The 26,735-nt window shown below is 47.3% G+C and overlaps 1 protein-coding gene across 2 annotated transcripts in view; it reads right to left on the reverse strand.

The window, feature by feature from the left end:
* GRIK4 (glutamate ionotropic receptor kainate type subunit 4) overlaps positions 1 to 26,735 on the reverse strand; it is a 297,360-nt gene that overhangs the window by 74,422 nt on the left and 196,203 nt on the right. For both annotated transcript variants that reach the window (XM_074936850.1, XM_074936851.1), the window contains exons 5-7: positions 25,736 to 25,901; positions 16,423 to 16,601; positions 11,348 to 11,401 (exon numbers count right to left, since the gene is read on the reverse strand). In XM_074936850.1, the coding sequence (XP_074792951.1) occupies positions 11,348 to 11,401; positions 16,423 to 16,601; positions 25,736 to 25,901 (399 nt within the window). The remainder of the gene's footprint in view (positions 1 to 11,347; positions 11,402 to 16,422; positions 16,602 to 25,735; positions 25,902 to 26,735) is intronic.

The raw sequence follows: 26,735 nt of genomic DNA on the forward strand, positions 1-26,735 counted from the left end.
TGATTGCAGTGACATGGAGACCTTGACACACGCGTGTGTCTTCCCCTACTGATTACTGCAAGGGCTTCATTGGATTGGTAGCCTCCAAATGGTCCTCAAATGCTGCTGCTGCTGCCAGGGTCTAAGATTAGATTATGGGTAGAGCCTTACCAAGTTCACGGCCATGAAAAACCGTGTCACAGACCGTGAAATCTGGTCTCCCCCTCCACCCCCGCCTGCCGGTGAAATCTGCTCTTTTGTGTGCTTTTACCCTACACTATACAGATTTCAAGGGGGAGACCAGCGTTTCTCAAACTGGGGGTCCTGACCCAAAAGGGAGTTGCAGGGGAGGTCACAAGGTTATTTTAGGGGGATCACGGTATTGCCACCCTTATTTCTGCGCTGCTGCCTGTGGAGCTGGGTGGCCGGAGAGCGGCGGCTGCTGACTGAGGGCCCAGCTCTGCAGGCAGCAGCGCAGAGGTCAGGGTGGCAACACCAGACCAGGCCACCCTGACTTCCGCGCTGCTGATGGCACTGGCTCTGCCTTCGGCGCTGGGCTCTCAGCCAGCAGCCGCCGCTCCCCCGCTGCCCAGCTCTGAAGGCAGCACCCCCGCCAGCAGCAGCGCAGAAGTAAGGGTAGCCGTACCGCAACCCCCCCTACAATAACCTTGTGACCCCCCCACTCCTTTTGGGGTCAGAGCCCTACAATTATAACACCATGACATTTCAGATTTAAATAGCTGAAATCATGAAATTTACTGTTTTTAAAATCCTATGACTGTGAAATTGACCAAAATGGACCATGAATTTCGTAGGGCCCTAATTATGGGACAATTCCCAGAAGGCATAAATTAGCCAAATTCCAGTGCCTTCAATGGAATCACTCTGATCTACCCCAGCGGGGGATCTGGCTCATTGACTTCAGTGGAGCTAGGCTGATTTCCTCCAGCTGGGGATCGGCCCTGTGGGGCCAGAACATATTCACCTCTTTCTTTTTGTCTTTCTGTTTGTGTATGTGGGGGAAGGAGTGGGGGCTGGAAGGGTATTTAATAATGGCTCAGATCCTGAATTCCTTACTCCATCTTCACTGAGGCAAAACTCCAATTGATCTCAATAGCAGTTTTGCCCAAGTAAAAGCCGAGTAAGGACCTCGGGATTTGGTCTAACAATTTATACTTTGAAGTTACATAGCAGTTTTTATGCAAGGATCTGAAGGTACTTTACCAACATAGGGCCAGATCCTCAGCTAGTGTAAACTGGAATACCTCTATTGACTTCAGTGATGATTTACACCAGCTGAAGTTAATGAAGTGGGGAAATTTCCATTATTAGTATTCCCATTTTAGTGCAAGGGGATGGACTTGATTACTTCTTGAGGTCCTATGTTTCTGTGATTCTATGCCCCTCTGTAGCAGGGTGTGCTCACCACCGTGGTGCCTCCTGCTGGTTGCTCCAGGAATTAGCTCTGTCCAGCTCTGGAGCGTCCTCTGCGGGTGGTGTCTCACCCGTTGTCTGCTCTGCTGTTTGTCTTGACCACCGGGACACCCAATGGCCTGAGATGGGATATTAGATGGGGTGGGATCTGAGTTACCCAGGAAAGAATTTTCTGTAGTATCTGGCTGATGAATCTTGCCCATATGCACAGGGTTTAGCTGATCGCCATATTTGGGGTCGGGAAGGAATTTCCCTCCAGGGCAGATTGGAAGAGGCCCTGGAGGTTTTTCGCCTTCCTCTGTAGCATGGGGCACGGGTCACTTGCTGGAGGATTCTCTGCTCCTTGAAGTCTTTAAACTATGATTTGAGGACTTCAATAGCACAGATATAGGTGTGAGGTTTTTTGCAGGAGTGGTGGGTGAAATTCTGTGGCCTGCGTTGTGCAGGAGGTTCAGACTAGATGATCATAATGGTCCCTTCTGACCTAAATATCTATGAATCTATGACACGTGTCGCTCTCTGGACCACAGTGTCCTCTTCAGGACACTGCCCTCCAGCAGTGCCCACTACTCCATTCTCACCCCCTTCTGGGGGCGGGGGTAACAGCAATCCTTCGGCTTGCCCCTGGCTCAGTGGCCAACCACAACCCAAAGTCTAGCCCCTCACCTCAGGGGCAAGTTGCAGTCTGTATCGGCCACACTCCTCCGCAGCCAGGTGCAGTATAAGGGCGCGGGGGAGAGAACCCAGGCCTGCTTGCTACTCTGGGTCCTGACCCAGAGACCCTCTTGCGGCAGCCTCTCTCTGCCTTCCTTCTCTCCCCTTGTCTGCCTATCTTCCCTGGGCCACTTCCCCTTTAGCCCTTGTACCTTCTTGACCGTTTTTAGCAGGGGCTGCCGCTTGGCAGGTAATGAATGGGCCAAAGCTCTCCTCTGCTCTCCTCAGCCTGCCCAGCACTGCTCTGTCCAAGGTGCTACCTCCTTAACTCAGGAGCCAGTCCTCCTTCCTTCCTTACTAGTCAGGGAGAGACTGCTCTCTGCTGCAGCCTTTATATAGGGCTCAGCCTGGCCCTGATTGGCTCCCCACAGGCCCTTGCTGATTGGTTGCCGATCTGCGCAGCCTCTCTAGACTGTTCCAGCCCTTTTTCTCATGGAGTGGGGCAGATGCCCCACTACACCCTCACTCCACAATCTATGAAAATGAACAAATGGACACACCAGACACCAATGTAATTACACCAGCCTTTTGTGTGTGGCTGCGGGTTGATTTTCTGAATGGGACACTTGAATATTGCACAGCTTTGTCCCTTAAGATAGTCAGTCCCTCCTAAACCTGGTGCACCCTTTCCAATGAAAGCATGTTAGTCCTCTCCTCTGTTAGGTATAACACCAGGAGAAGACCTGCCTTTGGAATTTGATGCTCTCCCCTCTGTGGATTTTGTTGCCTTCAGGGTCCATAAATGCTGAACTGCTGAGCCTGTTAATAATTTCTAAGTTGCTCTAAAAACATATTTATTTGGTCACTAAAGCGTACAGGATTATGCTAAATGCGTTACGGCTTTTTTGAATGGCTCAGTTCGCTTACAATATATTGACCAAGACAATAATGGTACAATAAACCACAAGTAAAAAATCAATTTCACCGGCAGAAGAAAGTCATTTGAATGATGAATTTTCGCTTTTTCCCCTGTGGGTTCATTCAGACATATTGGGTCAATTGAGCATTCTGAGAGTTGTAGTCTTAATGACCTTCAAAAGTAGGGTTTCTTGGGGTCATCACCTTTATTGACAGGTGGATCTCAAAAGTTCCAGAATTTCTAAGCAGAACAGCATCCAAAACTTCCAATCCTTCTCCCAAGTTCATCCAAACACTCCAGACCCCCTGAGACCAAAAGCAAGTCCCTGGTGCAACTCCACTGAATTTAATGGAGTCGCACCCAGATTAATTAGGTCCTTTTGTGTCTGTAGAATTGGGACTTGAAATAGGAGAAGGGGGACTGAGGTTTTTCAAAGTCATTAAGGGATTTAGACACCCTCCCCATTAAAATGAATGGGAGTTGTGTCTAAATCTCTGAGTCAGCCTGGAAATTCCCAACCAGGATCTTTCCATCAGACCCCAAGTCTGGAGAGAAGTGTCGCACTCTGATGGCACCCCGACATTTCTTCTTTGGACTCGGAATGGGGTGTTGTGAGGCCACTGCCAAATTAAACAAATTTGGGAAAACAAGTTAAAAACTTTTCAAACCTCAACAAAGTTAAGATCAGATTTATTGCACCAGTAAGGGGTACAGAGAGCTTACTCCATGGGCTGACTCTTCTATAATTGTCCACAAGAAGCTTTCTTACACTCTCCTTGGAGACTGGATTGGAGGCACCAATGATGTGATTGGAGATGGCAAGCCTCAAGTTCCTCTGCATTCTAAATGATGCTTTGGGCCACTTGCATTTTAACTGAGTTGTCATTCTTAATCCCAATGGGTGAAATTCACCCCAGGGCAGAGTGCCGACCCAATGGTTTAAGTTTAAATGGTATAAAGGGCCTTGTCTGGACCCTTGGCACCAGAACGAACTCCACCCAAATACACGAATTAGAGATTGCCTCTGCAAAATTCAAATTTGGAAGGATGTTTATATCAATTTGGTTCAGGCCCATCAACTTTTTTATTATTTGTATCACAGCAGAGCTAAGTTGCCCCAACCAAGATCAGGGCCCCGTCATGAAAGGCACCGGACAAATGCATAGTAAGATTCAGTCCTCACCCCAAGGAGTTAACAGCCTAAATAGACATGACAGACAAAGAATGGGAGGGGAAACAGAGGCAGTGAGAGGTGAAATAACTTGCCCAAAGTCACATAACAGGTCAGTGGCACATCCAGGAATAAAAATCTAATCTCTTCACTCCCAGTCCAGTACCCTAATTCACCATACCACTTTATGAGCCTTCAGGAGGCAGGCATGAGATAAACATAAGTGGAGGTAAAGTGATTTACAAACTGAAGCTGAAATTTTTTGAAGTTGTCTACGGGATTTAGACACTAGATTCCCATTTGTTTCTAACTGGGCATCCAAACCAATTAGGCAGCTTTGACAATCTCACCCTTTAAATAGAAGAATCTTTTCCCTTCACTGAAAAAACCCCCACAGATTTACGCCAGCTCTGACAATGGAACAAAGCAGCAGTTATCAGGGCACAGCAACAGGACACAATACTGTCAGAGAACAAAACAACATACAAAGAATATACTGTCTGACTCCAGGCACTGCTAAAATTCCTTTATACCTTCCCTCTTGTACTAGTAATTTTAATAGTTTCAATTATTTCCATCTAATCGCCCTGATAAATGTTTTGAAATTTAAATCCAGCCTCGGGTCCATATATATATATATATATATATATATATATATATATATATATATATATAATAAATAAAGGGCAAAACAACAACAACAAGCTATATGGAATTAATGAGCTACAAAGAATTAATTCCATCACAGGGTTTTGGAGACATCCAAAGCCTCTCGTGATCTGCTCTGGTGGTTTCAAATATTTCTAGGGCTAGGACATGCAATTATTTCCTTGCAATTCATGGTAGCTTATCTGCAATGCTATGCATCGTCCTTATTATTATTATAAATCAAATGCCACCATGTCTACATTTCCTCCCCCCCAAATGGTTATCAAGTTTCTCTGCCAAAGAAATTTTTTCAATTAGGAGTTTTAGTCGCTATGGACTAGACTGGGACTTGGCCAGCATATCCACATAAGCACTCAGGAAGGAGTAAGGCCTCCCTCCCCTATTTGCCCCTGCAAGAGCTATGTGGGTCTGGATGCACACAGATAAATAGGTGCTATGTGCCTGCTTACTTTCTGCTCCTGGAACACATAGGTGGGGAGTGATGGGGGGAAGGAGTGGAATTTTATCCCCAGCCCACCAGCGCAACCAGGTAAGAGAATGGCGTCGGCACCACTAGCTACAAGAAGGAAGACAAAGGGGGCGTGTGTGTTTGTGTGTCTGAGATGCCGTTGCTGTTGGGACCACTCCCAGGACAATTTCAGAGTAACAGCCGTGTTAGTCTGTATTCGCAAAAAGAAAAGGAGGACTTGTGGCACCTTAGAGACTAACCAATTTATTTGAGCATAAGCTTTCGTGAGCTACAGCTCACTTCATCGGATGCTCACGAAAGCTCATGCTCAAATAAATTGGTTAGTCTCTAAGGTGCCACAAGTACTCCTTTTCTTTCTCCCAGGACAATGTAGATTACACACCCTCTTAGAGATGTGCCTAAATGCACAGGCTAGCCCTGTATCTTTCAGAAGCGTGGGAGTGTGTGTGGGTGCGGGTGTTGTTTGTAAGTATGGGAAGCTGCCATAGGCTCCAGCACCGGGCTTTGGCTCTACTCCCTGTTTTTTCTCTTTTTTACATTTACACGGTCACTTTTCATCCCGGAAGAAAACAAAGTGCTTGGCAAATTTGTACATAAGCACAGAGCACCACTGAAATGCAGCCACCTCTGGGTGGATGGTGAAAAACCTAGCAGTATATAACACCTCATGAGCTAGTGAGGAGAGGGGACAATCTGGACAAGGCTACTGGAGAGGACTTCTACTTACAAAAAAGAATGCTTCCTGAGAGTCTTAATGTTCATGGGCCAGCCCAGATGAGTATTTTTAAGGCCACCCTCCTCCCCCTTGAGAAGGTAGCCACAGACAATTTAAAATTTCCCCCCAGGCTGGGGTGGGGGACAGAGTGTGGTTCAAAAAGACAGGAATGGGACCAGGAATCAAGAGAGACCTAGGTTCCATTCCCGGCACTATCACTGAGCTGCTGTAGGGCCTTGGGTATCTCATTTCCCCTCACTGTGCCTCAGTTTCCCCATCTGGAAAGCAGGGATGACAATACCCTCCTTGGAGATCTATGGATGAAAAGTGCTACACATAAACTCTCTTTCATTAGATTTATTCTGATTCCTGGCCGAGCGTGGGGAAAATGCGGCCAAACTCCTCACGATGACAAAGATGATGTTTGCCCCGTGGTTTACTAGAGAAAGCCAATAATGAATTCACAGCTACCCATAAGTTATTCTATAGGTATTCACTTCAGAGCCCTTGCATTCAGCCCTCAGCCTATATGTAAATGCACAAAGGGCTGGGAGATTCCTCTGCCGGAGGTTGGCATCTGCTTTCACATACCAAGCTTCCTCCCTGCTGAATTGACTAATTAGTAGACTTTAAGCTCTGTGAATCACTGATCATTATATGTAGCAGCCAACCTCCCCACTCGAGCCGCTCTGTGTAAAAGCCGTCAAGTCCCAGCAACCTGCCTCCATCCAGTGCCCCATAGGAGAAAAGAAATAATATAGAGGTGTGTAACTGCCCATTGTTCAGGAAGCTCTTGTTGTAATGGTTGTAATGAGCTTAATGCCCGGAGATACACCCTCCAGTTCCTCCTACCTGTGTTTAACTCGGACTCCAACCCCCCCGTCCTTTCTCTTACGTCCGACTATTTTCTCCAGCTCCCATTAGTTTCATATCCATGCCTTTAACTACATGTACTGTCAGTCCCTTGTTTGGCAGGTTCTTCCTCCATTTAAACCATCTTTCCGCCTGCTCTCCCAGAGAGCAGTTCACAGTGATTTTATCTTTTCTATTAGGCAGTGATTGCAAAACCTCAGTGGGTTCATTAGCGGCTTGATAATCCCTCCGGATTTATTAGTTTAAATTGCTCGCTTCCATCTCTCATTCCCATTTAAATATTACTGATTTCCTTAAATATCTCTTCCATCTGCCCAGGTTTCGCCCAGCATCACCCTTCTTCTTAATGATCCCTGTCAAAAATCCAGTCAACTCTATGGAGAGCTGGTCTTTTTAACAAAGTGGAAAAATAAACTGGAGTAAATACATACTCTTCTTCATTGATCTCAAACATGGCTCTAGGATTCTCTTCTTTCTAACCTATCGCTCTAAACTGGGTTAGAGAAACTGACTTCAGTTGCAAACTTCAGAACCAGATCAAGAGTCAAAACCTGAACTGCCCCTCATGCAAATTCAGAGGTGTTCTTCATTTTTTGTATTGTGGTAGCCCACAGGAGTTCCAGTCACAGACCAGGACCCCATTGTGCTAGGCACTGTACGGACACAGATCATTTATTATTTGTATCATGGTAACATCTACAAGCCCCAGTCAAGCATCAGGTCCCAATTGTGCTAGGAGACAAGTAACAAAGTCAACAATCTCGTCCCGAGAGAGCTACATGATTTAGTTGGGGTTGGTCCTGCTTTGAGCACGGGGTTGGCCTAGATGACCTCCTGAGGTCCCTTCCAACCCTGATATTCTATGATTCTAGGTCACAGGATGTGATAGGTGAATGAGACAGATACACTGGGTGGGGATGATATGCGGGGTTTGATTTAGGCCCATCTCTACTGAATGTTTCCATGGCCCATTGCACACAGCAGGGATCACATCCAGAACTGCTTAACACACACAATTTTGGGGTGTAGACTTCCATAACAATAGCTCTGGTAATACTATATTGCACTTTCTCTCAGGGAACCTCGGGGTGCTTTAAGAACGCTAATAAATTAAGCCTCACAACACACCCTGTGAGGCAGGAATTATTCTCCCCATTTACAGATGGAGAAACTGAGGCACAGAGCTGTTGAAGAGACGTGCCCAAGATCACACACAAAGTCACTGAAAGAGCTAGGAATAGAAACCCAGGCTTGTGCTCTAACTATTTGGCAACACAGCCTCTGTTAGAAACGGTGAGGATGAGTTTATGTTTAATCAGGTTGCATATTAGTTGTGGGAGAACTAGATCTACTAGGAAATTTGAATCCCTCAGTACAGCATTGGAACAGTATTAGCTTTTGGAACCAGACAGTCTATAATTCAGTAGATTTCACAATGGCCTGAAGAGTTAACTCATGAGAATGGGGAATCAATGGAATCAGCTGAGCTGGGTGGGGGGTTTCCCTGGTCGTCTTCATTCTGGCTTGGGTTCCCTACAACCAAGAACTAACTCTGGAACTCAGTCCTCTGAAACCAACTGGATTTGCTGGGATTAAGAATTAATCAGCTTGTTACCCTCCTGCAGTGAGGGCACAGTAGGGCTGATTCGCTCCATCCTGGCAGTCTGTAGGATTGACAGACAACCCACAGTCCAACTAGATTTAACATCCAGGCCAACTTGTGGCAACGGGATGAGCCTCTTGGCCGTTCTGTGATTGGAACACAAGTGGGTCGTTCTTTTTCACATTCGCCATCCCCTGGCTTCCTGGGACACAGGTTACTTGGAATGACAGACCACACAGGGATGACACCTGCACACACAATCCAACCCCATTTTTGGTGGGGTCTTGAGCCTCAGGCAGCTCTCAGCCTTGATACAGCAGCAGCCCAACAGAGCCTCCTCTGCCTGGCAATCATATCTAGACTGATGATTGTCTCACAACACCTCCTGCTCCTTACCCATTAGATGGAGCTATAGGAGAAGCAGAGGGCCCCCCTCTTACAGAGCTGGTACTTTATACTCAGTACTGATAACACACTAAGTTATAATCCCAGATCTTGGGAATCAGATGTGCTGATACCAGTTGGCATCGGAAGCAAAATACAATGGTGGTCAGTAGGGACCAGGAACCAAATGATACTGACTGGGATTAAGAGCCAGCCATACTGATGCTCAAGAGCACTGGGAACTAACTGAGCCTGGTGCCCATCAGGCCTAAGAACCAACTGGGGTTGGGGGACTGATAGTTGTTGGGTCTGAGAAACAATTAAAAACACCCATCGTTGGGATTGGAGACCAATAGGAATGGTAATTCTTGGAACAGGGACACAATTACATCTGCTTGTTTGGATTAGGAACTAAGGGGAACAGTCAGGAGCCGGGACTATCTCTCACTGCGTGTATGTACAGCACCTAGCACAATATGGCTCTGATCTTCTTCGAGTCATCTAGGTGTGATGGTACATAAAAGAATGCTCACTGGAAGGAGGAACCCTTGGACTAGAAATCACAATATGGAACCACCACCACCTGAATATAAAGTAACCTGACATTTGAGGATCCTAGCAGCTTGGGCTCTGCACTCAAGATTTATGTTACCAGCTGAGCTCTAGTATGGCTTCTTTACTACTCACCCAGTTGCCAGTCATTTATATTGGATTAATTAGGACTAGGACCAAATGGACTAGTCCACCGTGGAACAGTATTGACTAAGGTTAGGAACGATGGAGTGGACTCTGAGAATGAACTGGAATTATATTAGCGCAGGGAGGGAGACTGTGTGTGGAATTTTTCTCTTTCTGACACCTCCTTTCACACTCCAGCTCTTCACACCACTCCCCCCTTGTTCTCAGTGTTGTCACCCATCCGTTTCATTCTCCCTCTCCTACGTTTGGATCACCCTTCCTACACTCTTGGCTCCATCTGCTTCCGTCTGTCTCCCACCCAAATACATAGACACACAGCACGCTTCAGCTCTCGACTTTCCTGGCACTCATGCACCCAGGCATAAATATTCATAGAAATTATAGAATCAGAGAATCATATGGGCTGGAAGGCACCTCCAGTTAATCATCTGGTCCATCCCCCTGTATCAAGGTAGGATAGATTTCATTATCCCTAAATCATCCCTACTTGACAGGTGTCTGGGCTCATCTGAGCTATCCCCCACGCTGCTTGGCAGCTTGTTTTCAAGACCAGCTAGAGGGTAGGGCATTTTAGCCTGGCTTACCCCCGGCATTTACTTAAACCCACTGCCTCTTGTTTAGCACAGTGCATGGGAATCTAGCCACATGATGTCCATTAGTGATAACAGGAGCTGTAAAGCTAAATCCAATCAGCCACGTTACAAAATATACCCTCTCCACCTGTTGCATTCACACAATTCCCTTCTCCTTGTCTCACACATGCACTCCATCTCCCTCTCCTCATAATGCACACAGTCACTCCCCCCTGTAACACACAGACATATGTCTGATATCCCTCTCTGTGTGCAACTCTGCAGCCCTCTCTCTGGCTACTGCAACAGCCTGCTCCCCTTTCGCCCAAGCTAGATCTTCAGGTGGCGTGAACCGGGGTGGTGATACGGCTCTGGGCTGACTTCCACCAGTTAAGAATCCAACCCATATTTGTTACAGAGTATTTCCGCCTCAGGAAAACACGGTTGGTTTGGTTTGTTTTTTTTTTCGATTTGCCATCTTTTTTTTAGAATTTAATTTCCATCCTTGAGAATCGCGGATGGGCCAATGGAAAGTTTCTTTAAGGGATGGTTTAACTTTCAGCTCTGGGTTTACGCTACCAAAGCCTGTGACTGCATTTAAAGCCTGCAGCCTTTACTCACACAAGAAGTCCTTGTTCATGCAAGTAGTCACACTGGTTAAGTAGGTGTTGCAGGATCAGTTGCTTAGAGTCTCATCCAAAGCCCATTGAAATTAGTGCAAAGACTCCCATTATCTTCTAAGGCTTTGGATCAGGTCCTTCAAGTAGGGCCTAAGCTGTAAATGATGCTTTTAACGACCCCTAACACCTCTTTATCCCAGCTCATTCAGGGGAGGAGGGATGGTCTTGTGGTTAGAGCCCAGCTTTCCCCATCAGGAAATCAGGTGTCTCTGTTACTGGTTCTAAAGAACCGTACGTCTCAGTGTATGGAGTATGAGAGCCCCCTTAGTGTTTGTGTCTATGGACTGACTGGGCCTGTTTCCTGTTCTACAGAATCGGTGCCATTGGCGGATTAAGCCTTTTTCACTGCACACATGTCAGAGCAAGGTCTTGGTTTAGATCTCCCCAGCACCCCTCCCCAGCTTTATAAATCCTCCTCCACCCCCCTGAGCTTGTGGTTCCACCAAACACCACCAAGACAGAGCAGGGGTGCTGCCATTAACATGACACTACATGCCGGGGAGAGGAGCTGAGGAAACAGTCTTACCAGATTCGTGAAGATATATGTGTAATAGGCGGACACCATTCCCAGTTCAGCTGCCTGTGAAGGAGAGGAAAGGAGATTAGGCTGGAGAGTGACAATCTTCCATCTCAGCAGCAGTACTGGGGGAGCCGGTATCAGATTTTCTTTTCAGATCTATCACTTTGCACGAAGGACTCTGATGTCCTTTTAAAAGCCATAAAGGGTAGCACCCAGAAGCATAGTTTGGCCTATTAAAGTAAAGACAGGGGATCTGCTCTTTCAGAGGTGCTAAGCAGTTGCAGCTCCCGCTGAAGTTAATGGAAGCTGCAGGTTATTATGAAGTATTACTTCGTTCTATTTCAGTGGTGCCTATCGACCCAAACTGGCCCCATTGTACAAACAAACAACCCAAAGATTCATTGATTTTTTTAAATCCCAGATCATTTTGACCATCTAATTCAACCTCATGCATAATGAAGGACAGAGGATTCCTCCCTACATCTAGCTCTAACCCAGGATTTAGACAATTCATCACCGATGAATAAAGACAAAGGGAACCGGGAAGGAAGACATAACAATCGAAATAGGATCATTTGCATATATTACTAGTAACAATGGTTTTAACAGTCCCCGGTTGCCAGATGACGTGTTGAAGATCAATCCCAGACTGTGGTCTTTACAAGATTCAATTCTAATGTCAGGCCTGGTCTACACACAGATTTGGTACCGGTGTAACTATATTGGCAAGGGAGGTGAGTTTTAAAAAAAATCAATATATTTCTACTGGTACAACCCCTAGTGTAGAAACAGTTATACCAGTATAAAAAGTGTCTTGTACCAGTACATCATATTTCCCTTCCCATATGGAATAGAATCTTTATTCCGGCATTACTGTATCCACACTAGGTGGGATTGCATGAGGTTAGCTCTATCCGTAGAGTTAAAGCAGTACAATTTGTGTGCACGGACAATCTGTAAGGGAAGGAATAGACAGCAATGTATTGTTGGGTAAAGTAAAGAGACACTGCTGAAAAATAATTCTGGTGGCAATTTTCATCCTCTCGTATCAGGTGGCTTGGCTCCCCTGTTAGTTTCACTCCTCTTCCAGTTTCAATTAAATCCATTGTTTGTTCTGCACTGTAATGATCCAACCATTGAATATGCTCAGATTTGCAATGTGCAGACCATCCCGAATGATTTTTTGGGAGCTCCTCCAGTCCCTTCTTTTATCTCCCCCCCAGCTGGAGGCTGATGGTGTCAGGAAGTGGGGGGATGAAACAGATACAAACGAGGTGGAGCTCCTGGCCTGATTAACCAGCAGTAGGTAAAGATTCAAAGCAAGGCAGACAATGCTGCTCCCTGCCTTCACCATGGAGGAGTCCTCACTGCTTTTCCCACTCCCCTTTCTCACTCAGATGCCTGTGATCAAAGAAACAGCAATGTAGGGCCGGAAGGGACCTCAAGAGATCATCTAGTGTACCCCGCTGTGCTAAAGCAGGATTACGTATACCTACACTATTCCTGACGTGTTTGTTTCATGTGTACTTAAAAACCTCCAGTGACGGGGATTCCACAACCTCCCTGGGAAGCCTATTCCAGAGCTTAAGTACCCTTAGAATTAGAAAGTTTTTCCTACTATCCAATCTAAATCTTCCTTGCTGCAGATCACGCCGATTACATCTTGTCCTACTCTCAGTAGACCTGGAGAACAATTAATCACCATCCCTTTTATAACAGCCCTTCACATATTTGAAGACCATTATTATGTCCCCCTTCAGCCTTCTCTTCTCTAAACGAAACATGCCCAGTTCTTTCAACCTTTCCTCGCAGGTCATGTTTTCTAACCCTCTTATCACTTTTATTGATCTTGATGAACATAACAAATCTGCAGCCTCCACCGATGCACAAACCGCTGGCACAATGCATCCTCTGCAGGGAAAATGAAAAGGAGATTTTCTGGCCTGGAAGCTATTTTTTGGGACCCTTTGCTGATAAGCTGAAAGCTGGAAAATGAAGGACAGAAAGACGGTGGTGGGGGGAAATCAGAGGAACTTTAACACCAACACCACTTAGCACTTATGCACAACATGTTAGGATAAGAGCCTCAAGACACTCTGGACAACCTCTACTCCCTCGACACTGACATACCATTGACTTCAGTGGGAGCAGAATTCAGCCAAGGTTGAGTGCTTTAAAAATCCCGCCCCAAGAACTAGAAAGTGCTTTACAGATACTAAGCAGCTAATCTGCACAGACACCTCTGTGACACAGATCAATAGGACACCCTGTCTTTTACAGGCTGGGAAAGGGAGACTGTGAGAACGTAACTTGCCCAAGAACACACAGCAAGTCAGTAGCAGAGAGAAGACTAGATCCTCCGGCAACGTGCTCAGACCACCACCAGACCGCAGTGCCTCTCATCTTCTGACTGCTGCACATCACAGTTTTCACTGTCTGGGGAGAGCAGCAATGTCTGCTCTCCCTGTGACCTACTCTGAAATGAGCAAGTGGGATTTCAAGGGAAGAAAATCAAAGAAAGCAACAAGCCGTCTCCTTTCCTCCATTGATCTCATCCATTTAACATACATATTGGCAAAGCTGGGGCAGGCTGGCTATATAAGAAGCAACCATGTGTCTCTAGACCATATTGGGCAGGGAATATATGAGAGGTTGTAGCTTCTGCCTCATTGTCCAAAGGTAGCAGAGCCCAAGAAAGGGCTAGTAACACAGGATTTGATCCAAAGTCTTTTACAATTAATGTCAGTCTTTCTGTTTGGATTGAGCCCAAAGGAGGAAACTGTTTTATCATCATCTTCACCCATTGTTCTGCTTGCTCTCCCAGTATACAGAGAAATAACTTCCAGTTTCACCAGTTGCAAGAAGTTCAGAAATCATAAGAGCGGTGTTCATTTCCCTTTCCCCTTGGAAACCTCCACACAGGGCAACTGCATTAAATGTTATTGAATTGCTGCAAAATCTTCTCAATCTTTGACATCTTCATCGGTCATGGCCTGAGAATCCCTCAGTGATGGGAAGGGAGAGAGAGTGTGTCTAAAAAGCCCCTGTGCTCTGTAGCTGTGGAAAATTACTATGGCAACAGGCCGAGGGGATAGCCCTCAACAGTGAGCGAGCTCATTCAAATTCTTTATTAACTCACAGATGAAATCTAGAAATAAATTTACAAATCCACCCCAACCTGAAACCTCGTCTTTGATTTCCTGCACATAAGAAGCTTCAGAGGGATTAGTGAAATAACAAAAATCGAAAAAGGAAAGTTGTTCCTCAGTGAAAACTACTATGTTGTATTTACATGTGCAATTAAAACGACACTGGAATGGATTGATGAGAGATCCAGCTGGAGTCACTTGCGACAGTGCAGCCTCTATTAGCAGCCTTAGTCTAACGTCAGCCTCTGGACCGAAGTCTGGCATCTGTACCAGCAAAGATTAGCAAGGGGACGCACATCAGCTGTCATGCCTCACGTCCCAAGAGTAGCTATCTACAATTGAAATTCTGCCACTGTTTCTTTGCATCCCCCAAGGCAACATTCATATTTTTTTCACCATAGTAGTAAAGCAAAGGGAGCCTGAGCTGGCCAGGAATTTTTCAATTTAACGTTTTTCGTTTGGAAAATACCGATTTGTGGAAACCGAAACATTCCGCGGGAAAGGGTCAGCTTCGACGAAGTTCCCATTTTGGGAAAAGTGTCCAAATGTCCCCTTTCCTCATTTTTAAAATGAAAAATTCCATTTTTCAGTTCAAAACGACGTATTGTTTTGAAATTTAAGTGAACTTGGGGGGGGGGGGCGGAATCTAATACATTATTAAAAGGTCAAAATCAAAACAAAATGTTGGGACTGACCCAATCCAAGTTTTTTCTCCACATTTTGGTCCACAAACATGTTTGAGATGTCGACTTTTCGTCCCGATTCAGGATGGGGACGTTTTCCGAAATCGTGGAAATTTTCCTGGGATGGGAAAACTATTTCTTGTCGAGCTGGAAACATAACTCACTGGAGAGTAGCTCTGTGCTGATTGACAGCGCATCTGAGTCTGTTACAGCCGCAGCGTGGGAGCCTGGGTTCTTTAGCTCAAGCCGTAGCAGCTTATGCTGTTAGCACTGGAGGTCCCCACTTCAATCCCTGATGAGTCAGCCAAGATGGCGGCTGTCATACAAAGTCTCACCAACTCTGGTAGGATGGTACCGTGGCACATGGTTTCCTTGTGGACAAGATTCTTTGTGGAAACTAGCACATAGTTGTACAGCCAGTAGGACTGACGGACACCACGAGGCTAATCCATCAGGCCTAGAAAACATGCATTCTCTTCTAGGAGTGAAAATGACACACAGCATCATGGCCCTGATCCAAAACTCACTGAAACCAATGGAGAGTCCCACTGTCTCCAATGGCCTTTGGATTAGATTCCTTAGGCTCAGATGATTGACTCCATATTACAACACCTTCTACACCACCAGGAATTCCTCGTCTAGGCCCATTGGTATACGGAGAGGTGAAGCCAGGGAGCCAGAACTTATATTTATTTCATTCGATAATTGGCTAAAAAGCCTCCCGTTCCATACAGGCGCTGGAGAGCTGCACTAAAGTGGAAGCCCAAACTGGATTCAATGCTCCGATTAAACCAAACTCTCAAAACAAACACAACAACTGTGCAGGAGACAATAAAATAAACAAACATAATCTGGTAAAAAAATAACTAGACGGAGAAACACAACAGAGATGTACTCAGAAAAGAGAGTCCACACTGCTGGCGGACCGACTTTCAAAAGAGCTGAGCTGACCCTGCTCAAAGCCAATAAGAGCAGTAAAAGTTTGGCATCGTGGATGCCAAGCCAGACACCTCTGGGGCATGCACTCGGAGTATTCAATCTATTTGTTCTACACCTAGAATCCCGGAGGCAGTGAGCAAACTGTTATTCCCAGGACCTCAGCATCAATCAGTGGAAATCTCCCTGTAGAGTAGATAATTTTCAGCCGCATGGTAGGAGTTTTTAAGCTCCGGAACCGTACAACGCACATGCAGAAGGATCATTTGGTGGAAGCAAGGCAGTTTATAAAGCTGTAATTTCAGCTGCCTACCTTCTGGAGGATGATGTGAGACATGGAGGCATTGGCATGTACAATGATGGTGGAGGTTTTGTCGTCTCTGATTTCTTTTAGGAGTGGGGTAGGATCCCCGCTGTCATCCAGCATCCGGACCGAGAGGGTGTCCTTCGAGATAAGGAACTGACGAAGCAACTTCTCTAGGTTTAAAAGGCCTTCAGATAAAAGAAACACAAACAGAACTTTTGAATCAAGAGTACCCCACCCATGACAACAGCTATCCTTTCCCATAGGAACCAGTCCTTTGCAAACCTGGACAGACAAATGGTGTAGCAACATGCTGCAAAGCAAAGAAGCCATGACCAGCAGGGGAGGGGAAGGAACGGAGCAATTTGTAACTCTCTGTGGCCATCTGACGGAACAGCCTGCAGCCCCGTCTCAGAGGGAAGATCATCTTGACACCGGGCCTTTCTGAAAGTAATTCTTTATACAGCTTTTTTCGGGAGGGGGCTTGTCATTCTCTGTGTGTATAGCTCAAGCACACTGGGCCTTGATCCCAGACTGAGCCTTCAAAGTGCTACCCCAGCACAAATAATAATAATAAAGAACCAAATGTATTCTGCAGAAGAGCTCCGTGGAGCGCGAAAGCTCGTCTCTCTCACCAACAGAAGTTAGTCCAATAAAGGATATTACCTTGCCCACCTTGCTGCTCTAATATCCAACACGGCCACAGACCAACACAAGAACCAAATGTATTCTAGGCATTTACAGAGAAATAAGAGGACATGGTCGAATGGCAGCGTGGTCCAGTGGGTAGGGCTCTGGGCTTGGTCTCTGGAGACCTTGATTCTATTCCCATCTCAGGTCACTTCTCTGCTTGTCTTCCCACTCTTTTTTTTTTTTTTTTTTTGTCTTCTCTATTTAGACCAGTGATACTCAGACTTCAGCAGTTCAGGAGCCGAATTAGCAATCGACATTACCCCAAAAGAGCCACCGTAGTGCGAATGACAGGGAAAATATTTAGTTGTTCTATAGATTCTGACAGCATACAAGTTAATAACTTAGTGCAAGTTGATAACTTAATTGGTTAATCATATAGTAAAAGCACCCTGATTGGTGAATAACTTGGACTGGTTAATAATTAAATCACACCGTGTTTTAATATCGTGTGCTGCAAAGAGCCGCAGGAGACCCATTAGAGAGCCACAGTCTGAGTATCACTAATTCGCACTACAAGTTCTTTGGGGCAGTGGTCGTCTCACTCTGCCTCTGTGCTTTTTGGCACTTCTGTCATATAAATAACAAACAACAAGAATGTCCCGAGCCCAAATACCTTACGATCCAAAGCCCTGATTTGGCAAACTCTCATGTATGCAATGAAGCCAGTAAAACTCCTGGCATGATGAAAGATTATGTAGTATCCGGCCCTATATCGGACTGGAAAGGGAGGAGTTTGTTTGGTTAGCTTTTTTCAAAGGAGGAATTAAACAAATGGAAACTGGACTAGTTAACTACCAGCATCCCTCCAAAGGAAGAGAACAAAGAACAGATCCCAAACCCAGAGCTTAAGGCCAGTGCCCTGGCAGTCAGAGGGGCACTCAGGGTAAGTCTACCCTGTAATAAATAAACAAACCTGTGGCCCTGAGTCTCTGAGCCTGGCTCAACTGACAGGGGCTCGCGGTACAGGACGAAAAATAGCCATGCAGACATTCCCACTTGGGCTGAAGCTCAGGCCCTGAGGCTGACCTCTCTCACTTGGTTTCAGAGCTTGATCTCCAGCCCAAGTGGGAACGTCTACACTAATATTTTTGGCACTGTAGCGTTGAGCCCTGTGAACCCAAGTCACTTGACCTGGCTCTGACTCTTGCTGCCAAAGGGTTGTTTTCTGTTTGCAGTGTAGACGTACCCTCACCGTTCCTGTGCTTCGAGCCCAGCACTCAACTCTTCAACTAAATGTCATTTTGACGGCACTCAACAGTCTATTCACCCAGAAAGTCAAGGGCTGGGGAAGCAATACAAGGCGGTACAATGCAATGCAATCAAGAGGGAGAGTGCTGCTCTCAAGAACGCCCAACTCTTCACAAAAGGCAACAAAGCGATGCATTAAAGAGAAAAAGCCTAGATGAGTGGAGTCTCATTCACGGAGAGGTTTCTCAGCAAACCAGTGTGCATACACTGAGCTCTTTACCATGTAGTGCCCCCTGCCTTTCCTCCTTAATCCAGGAGGAACTCATCAGGGGACTAAAGCAACTGCAGTCAGCAGGATTTCTCTGGGATGAAATTAACTTCCTAGTCTATTTCTTCATGGAGGGTGAAATTCTAAGAGGACCTATATGTCACCTGAGTGTTATTTTATGGGTTTAAGTGGGACCTAAGTGTTGTCTAAGTTTTGTGCCAGATCTCTGCATAATTTAATTTTCTCCGCACCCGCAGTCTCCTTTCCTACCAAGGAGCAGAGACGCTTCCAGCAAGAACTGTTGGTTATTATTAATCACGTTTATTGCGGTCGTGCCTAAAGGCCAGCCAAGAATAGGGTCTCATCCTACCGGCACAGAGTAGTAGATGGTCCCCGTCTCAGAGAGTTTACAATCTATAGACAAGCCAGATACAGGTTGGGGGAAAGGGTATAAGTAAAACTACTCTGCTATTATTTAGGCAACTCTGAACCAGCGCTCACACGAGAAAGATTTGAGAAGCACCTTCACTCACCATGATTCCATTAAGCCCTCAGAAAAGGAGGCTTTTGTGTTTCCTTTGTCTTTCTAAAAATGGTCCAGTTTCATGGCAATTTTGCATTTCTCTTGGTTAAGAAAAGGACATTGAGGACCCTTCCCTCCCCCCATCTTTCTGCATGAGCAAAACTGGATGCAAGTACCCAAGCTGCGGCTACCAACCTGAGCTGATTTTAAACCAGTGGCCTGGTGGTGAGCAGACCTCTGTCTCATTAACTGATGCCCCAGTACTTTAAATCACAAAAGCTGGAATGGAGTCATGGGAGGATAATCCCAAGACTACTGGGAACCCCTGGGTGTGTTATTTCTTTGGAAGGCGTTCCTAAAGCAAACAGGAATTATTGTGCATTATTAGCATTGCAGTGGTGACAGGAGGCTTTAACTGAGATTGTGGCCCCCGGGTGCTTGGAATCATACAAAGTTACAGTCAGAGACCACCCCCTGCCCAGAGAGATGTGAAGTGTAGGCAGGACAAAGGAAAGATTATCACCACCATTTCACAGGTGCGGGAAAGCGAGGCACAGAGAGATTCTTGCCCAAGGTCACACGTGGAGCCAGGAATTGAACCCAGGCCTTCTGAGTCTCACACCGGTGCCTTAAAATAAGACAGTCCATCATCTCAATGACTGGATTTGGCCCACAACTCCCCTCTGAGGTTGGTCAGTGTCATTAGCTCCATGTGGCAGATGGGGAATCTGATACCCAGAGAGGAGAAATAACTTAGCCATCATCACACAGGACTAGAACCCCCATCTCCTGATTCCTAGCCCAGTAAGTGAACCCGATTCCCCCCCCCCCCCCCGCACTCCCCCAAAGCATAGCAGGAGGACTCTAATGGGAGGGCACTGGCTGTTTACAGACTAACAGTCACTGGGTATCTACAGCACAACACCAAGACCACCAGGAAACATTTAAACTCTTCCTGCAAGGAGCAGCTGTAGGTTATGAGAATTCCACGGACACCCCTCCGTGCCGGCTTCAGTGGCAAGGCTAATCACATAATGACGGGAGGCAGTGCGGGCTGGCGGAAAGGGCACTGGCCCAGCAGTGAGGAGAGAAGCTGTCTACTCCCAGCACTTGCTGGGTGGCCTAGAGTGAGTCATTTCACTGCTCTGTGTCTCTGTTTCTCACTCTCGCTCTCTCACCTGTGAACTCCTTGGGGCAAGGCCTGCCTCTCACTCCGTCTTTGCACAGTGCCTAGCACAATGAGGCCGCAATTTCAGCAGGGGCCTCCATGCACTATGATAACCCAAAATAAGGACTCCATAGTGCAGGATGCTGGCGCATGAAGGGTTAAAGCCAGCTTCTCCTGTCTGCAGAGAGACAGGCCTAAGCTGCACATTAGACTAAATCAAATGACTTTCGCTCTTCCTCGCTGTGAACTCCAGGAACGCATTAGCCTCACTCAGAATGCATCTGCCCGGATCAATATCAAATACAGCAGGACTGCAAGTCCTGGGGGAGCGGGGGCTGGGGGGGGGAACAGGGGGAGGAGGAAGCCTGCCTTATTGCGAGCTGGTTAAAGATGTGGAAGGCCAGCTGTGGAGATGTTACTCAGGGGAGCCTCCTGCGTGGTACACTGTCACGATCGGGCTCCATCTTGAGTAATGACGGCGGGGAGGTTGCAGGTCTCCTGGAAGGCGGGCGCAGAGCTCACGTTGGGGTTCTCAGTTCCATGTCCCAGGTGAATGAACACATATGGAGGTGGAGGAGGCAGGGGCCCCTCCTCCAGCTCAAACACTGGGGCAGGCGTCGGTAGCAGACGCTCTGTGCAAAGCGCTGCAGAATAGGAGCCCAGGGAGCGCGGTCGATTTACACCAGGCTCTGCCCCCCACAATGTGCAGAAATTCCCCAGGAGAGAAAGAAAAGCCAGCAGGACACGCTGGAATGTTCCAGTTTATGTCTAATTTCAGCCCCACAAAATAAAATTAGATCCTGTTCCTTAATTCCGCAGGCCGTGTGTCTCAGCCAAGCATTAATGAGGCAGATTGGAAAGCATCCCCTAACACAGCCGCTAAATGGAACTGCAATTCATATCAGGCCCTCATTTTGTCTCTCTTGATTAGTTTTTCCATTTTTATCCCTCCCCTACCACCCCACCGCCCTCCACTAGTGCTCGCCCTACCCTAGCCTTTCCCGAGTCCTACCCTGTCCTGTCGCTGCAGGCAGACAGCGGTGGAGACTCTCTGGGTCAGAAGGCACAGCTCTGCTGGCCAGTTGCTAAACCAGATCAGGCACCACGAGGCGGGTGAGGAAGCTCAGTGGAGACAGCTGATTTCCTCTCCTCTGGCTCGACAGAATTATCATTCCCAGCACGTTATATCCTGCCCATAGCCGCGCTGGTTCGCACCTTCCCCTCCTCTCAGCGTGGGGAGGGGAAGATGAAGAGATTCCCTTTTTGTTCCAGTGACATGAGAAAGGGGATCGCCTGCCGCTGACAGACTGACACTTCAGAAGGCTGTTTCACAGGCCAGATATGAGCAAGGACTTGTCGACCCCTCCCGGCAACTTTGAAGTGCATAAATGAGGACCACCAAGTGTGGAGAGGCAGGAGCAGATGTCGTCTCAGTCTGCGCCACTCATCGAGGCTCATCTGGGAGCGGCAAAGCCGGAATGCCTCCCAAACCAAGCACAGTACCCGCTCTGAGCTTGTGTCTGGGGACTTAGAGGCAGCTTCATGAAGGGCCATGATACTCAGACCTCAGTGGTTCAGGAGCCAACTTAGTGATCAGCATGACCCAAAAGAGCCACAGTAGGGTGAATTCATTGTTTCATTTACTATAGTACTAGAGATTCAGATTTAAACAGTACGCGGGGAAATATTTAGTTTTTATATACAGTATTATTATTTTATCAACTACAAGTGGTTAATAAGCAGTAAAAGCCTCCCGATTGTGTGATTTAATTATTAACCAATGGTTTAACATCACCTGCTGCAAGGAGACACAGCAAAGAGCCACTTGTGGCTCGCGAACCACCCTCTGAGTATCACTGCTCTAGTGGCTAAAGCCGGTGAGTGGGACTCAGGAATACGACAGTGAATAACGGAGTTTTCAATCCAGGGCCTGAAAGGTCCGAGCTGAAAAGATGCCGGTCAGTTTGGACGGAAAGCCTTCTCCCCCCTGCACCCTGTAAATTGTTGTTAAAAAAAAACTTGAAAAAAATTTGTTTTAAGTTGATTCCAAATGATCTGGGTGTGGGACAGGGGGAGTTGTTTCAAGCCAACTATTTTTTCACACACCACCCCCCGCCCCCTTTATTTTTAATTGACCAAATGTCGATTTGAAACGAAATGGTCGAAACAAAACGTTTCCACTTTAAAGCTATTTTTTGTGCAACTCAACCTTTTCCTAACTTCAGCCCGGAGTCGAAAAATAGGTTTGGGGACCTGAAAATTTTTTTTTCTATGAAAAAACTATTCCTTGAAATATATTCACCAGCTCTACTCCAGAGTCCTGAGCTGCACTGACTCACTTTCTGCATCAGTGATTCCCCATCTCTGTGACCAAGGGCTACTGGAGAAGGCAGGATCTGTGCATACACATGTATCCATGCAGGCATTTCATTCCCTGCACTGTAGTATTCAGCTACAAGCCCTGACCTGAGCGGAGGATGACAGCACAGGGATGCCTCGGCCCCAGTGGACCCCTGGGGAGATGCCACCTGCAGGCAGTCTTCCCTGGGCGGCTCCCCGAGGGTGAGCCGTTTGCATCAGCCATTGTGTTGGCACAGAATGGTTTGGCGCAGTGGTAATATTGAGCACATAGGGTTTGATACGAATTATGCACACTCTGGTAGGTGTCCGCGTGGCCCAGGCATAGAACCTTCTCCTTTGCTTTCAGCCACCCCACGTTCTTGGACTGAATTAAGCAGCTTGCCTTGTTTTCCCTCTCACTGCCAGGGTGCAGATCACAGCTTGTACAACACATGGTCGAGACTGTGATAGCAACTGCGATCTCCGGCCACGACAGATCGGAGCTGGAGTTGTGTCCTATGTGCAGCGGGTTTTCTAAAAACACGCAGCGCCTTCCAGGTTAGGGCGAATTATCCCTCGCAGCCTCTCCGAGATGGGGAAATGGAGTCACGGGGCCGGAGTCTGCTCCCGAGTGCACGCCGGTGCAAAACCAGTAACAACATGGACTGCGAGAGAGAGTTAATTTCTGTTCACTCCAGCATAGGTGACAACTGGCCCACAGCCAAGACTTTTCCAAGGTTGCAGTGTGAGTCAGTAGCAAGACTAGGAACAGAACCCAGGAGTCCTGTCACACAGCCCTGCGTTAAACCAAACAGCTCAGACTCTCTGCTCCTTTGGCTCGAGTTTCTAGCTATCACACCAAAACAAACAACGTTGTCCCTCAAAATGGAATTTCCTTATCAATTAATGGCCAGATTGTGTGCGGTCCTGGCTCGGCCAGAAAGGGGGATGCAAAAAGCCCCACTCTCCCATGCCCTTGCTCAAGGACAGTGGCCAATAGCAGTCTCTGTGCTTGGGGTGCTGGCTTCTGCTTCCCCCCCACGGAGCAGGACTATGGTCCATTCCTGTCCTTTGTGCCAGCATAAAGGCTAGTGCAAAGAGCAGGATGGGGGAGTTGTAGCTGCATGAGGCACCTTCACTCTTGGACTCCTCTGGGCCTGGGCAGGGCTCCTCCTACTCAGGGCTTGTGGCTAAATGTCACACTAGCCCTAAAGGGTAACTTCCTGGAGCCAGCAATTGAGTTATCCAGCAGTCCCTGATTAAAACTATCTGGATTGATTCAATTAAGGGTGGACGTTGAATTATTTAACACAAGCCATTTGGTTCCTCAGATTCTTCGATCCAGTTAAATAAAGGATCAAATTAACCAGGGACTGAATGAAGTGGGAGGCACCTGAGTGTGTCAGCTTGTGGATGGGCAGGTGCAGTCAGACGCCCAGTTATGGGTCTGTGCGTTCCCGAGTGTGTGTGCATCACACTGTGTGTCGCCGGGGGGTGGAGATAAGGAAAAGCTGCACATGAGGTATAAAAAAGATGTTATGAAAAATAGGTTCACGGCAATGTTAAAGGTACAGCCAGAAAAGTCAGAGTGAAAAAATACCAGAGTTAAGGCTGCGGCAGTAACATCAACGCAGGGTCGTTGCACACCTTGGGCCAGATCCTCAGCTGGAATAAATTGGAGTCAATGGTGATTTTGCTGATTTACACCACCTGAGGATCTGGCCCTCAGCGAGTGCACAATTTGGGAAGTGGGCACAAGGACCCTTTTGGCATCCATGCCGGAGCTGGTAGATTGGAAGTCCTATTGCTCTCCTGAATGCAAGGACAGATCCAGGCTGCTCGCTTACATTTTGCGGGCACTCGGCTGCTCCTGGAAGGCCTTGTGCCTGGCTAAGTGATGCACAGTGCCCCCTGGAGCTCCCATTAGGGCAGTGCACCTCTTCACCACCCCCTACAGCAGGCTCCTTGGTACAGGAACACTTTAGCCCTAATGCATCCAGCTACCACTTTGAAAAGAAAATACCCACGTGCTAATGGGAACCCTTAACCATGTCATGTCCTGACTTCTGGTGAGGTTAGCTGCACTCTTAATGATATGACCTGGAAAGACCCAAGCGTGTGAGGGCACGGCAGCGAAAGGACGGTGCATGCGTAAAAAGGGGTGGTGTGTGCTTGTGTAGACAAGTGTGTCTACCTGTGTGCAGTAGAGATGAGCCAAAGCTGCAGAGTTCGGATCTGAACTTCCCCCCAGTTTGTGGGTTCGGACCCAGAGGTCTAGTATGGGCCCATCCGCATTGTACACAAAAGTCAGATTTATAAGGCCTGCTCTCATGCTCAGAGATGCACGTCAGTAACCACCCAGATCTACATACCTGCGTGCTAACATCAAAACACATGGGGCCCAATTCCCCTCTCGCTGACTCCAGTCTAAATCAGGAGCGAATCCCAGGATGTCAATGGCGTTACACTGGAGCACAAAACCAGTGGAGGAGGGAGGCCTAATGTGCGTAGAAGTTATCAGGCAGGCTTACCGCTGTGCAGTTACTGGGGCATGCATGGTGGCAGAATCATGCGCAAGTGAATAAGTCAGCACCCAGGATTGCATAGAACAGGCTGGACAGTAGCGAAATCCAGCGTGCACTCGGTTTAGGTCACAGACTGCACACAAGTCTCAGAAAGACACATTTCCAAATCGTGCTTCGTCAGGAACTGACCTCAGGCTTTTTCCATTATGGAAACCCATCCATCAGCTAAAACGCTCTCTATGAAACCAAAAGGCAGCCAATGTCCTTCCCCCCAGCCCCATCTCTCACAAACTGCTGCTGGAAATTTCTGGACTTGGTTCTAAGTGTGGACCTCCAGCTGCAGGCCTCTCACTCGCCTCTGATTTCACCAAGTTCCCTTCTTGCCCCGGACAGGACAGACCCCGTCATTAGTAAAATGGATTATTTTAGGCCACTATAATCAGAGAAAAGCACAGGCCTCCAGCAATTGACACCAGCTTTGCCGGTGGGATTTCACCAACCAGTGCTAGACCCTAGAGGCATTTTTACACAGCAGAGAGAGGTAACGGATGTAGGAAGGGGATAAAATGAGAAGCAAGCGGGAGGAGGAGGGGTTAACACAAGCCAGGGCCACTTACATTCAGCTTTGGCACAGATGAGGCAGGCTGTGGTGCAATTAAAGAAGTTCAGGATCCCAGCTACGGCCACGCTGATGTCGGTGTTGCTGGGGTGGAGGTTCAAGGTGGTGAATCGCTGGAACTGGAACTTGAGGAATTCCTCCGGGGCAACTTTAAAATGAGGGACCTGGGAAAATGAGAAAGAACAGAAGACACAGAAAGAACGAGAGGAAGAGCAATTGCAGAAGATGCATTTCTCCAGTAAAAAAAACAGTCAACTCAGTGCCGCATGGGAAGTAGGCGAGAGAAAAGACAACCCAGCAAAACTGCGTAGAATATTCTACTGAACGGAGGAGACAATGGATGGAAGCATAGGCGCCAACTCCGTGGGTGCTCTGGGGTTGGAGCACCCATGGGGGAAAAAAAGTGGGTGCTCAGCACCCACCAGCCACAGCTGATCAGTGGCACTCCTGATCAACTGTTTGGCGGCTGCAGGAGGCACTTGCGAGAGGACTGAGAGCAGGGAGCGGTGAGGGCTTTGGGAGACGGGTTTGAGCAGGGGTGGAAAGAGGTGGAGCGAGGGCGGGGCCTCAGGGGAAGGGACGGAGTGGGGGTGGGATCTTGGGGTGGAGCCGGGGTGAAGCACCCCGAGTTAAAAATAAAAGTCAGCACCTGTGGATGGAACCCTAAATAGGTTTTTACTCTTGTGGATCCTGAGAAGGAGAAAGTCACAGCAGCAAGAAGTGTCTGACTTGGAGTGATGGGGAGAAATGGACCAGGGAGTCCCTGGCTGAGACCTTTAAAGAAAGTCTAGCAGTAAGAGCCTCGCTGAAACCTTTAGGAAAGACTGAAAGAAGAATACGATGACCCCATGCTGGTGAATCTCAGGATAAGGAGAAACAGCTGCAGCAGCCTAAAGCTTTGCCCTGTTTGATCTGCAGAGAAGTAACAGGCTATTCCAAAGGGATCAGAGCTAATATTTCATTTGCCATTCATAAACGGGAGTGGAAGTAGCACTGAG

Source organism: Natator depressus, chromosome 22 (assembly GCF_965152275.1).
Source record: "Natator depressus isolate rNatDep1 chromosome 22, rNatDep2.hap1, whole genome shotgun sequence".
Taxonomy (NCBI): domain Eukaryota; kingdom Metazoa; phylum Chordata; order Testudines; family Cheloniidae; genus Natator; species Natator depressus.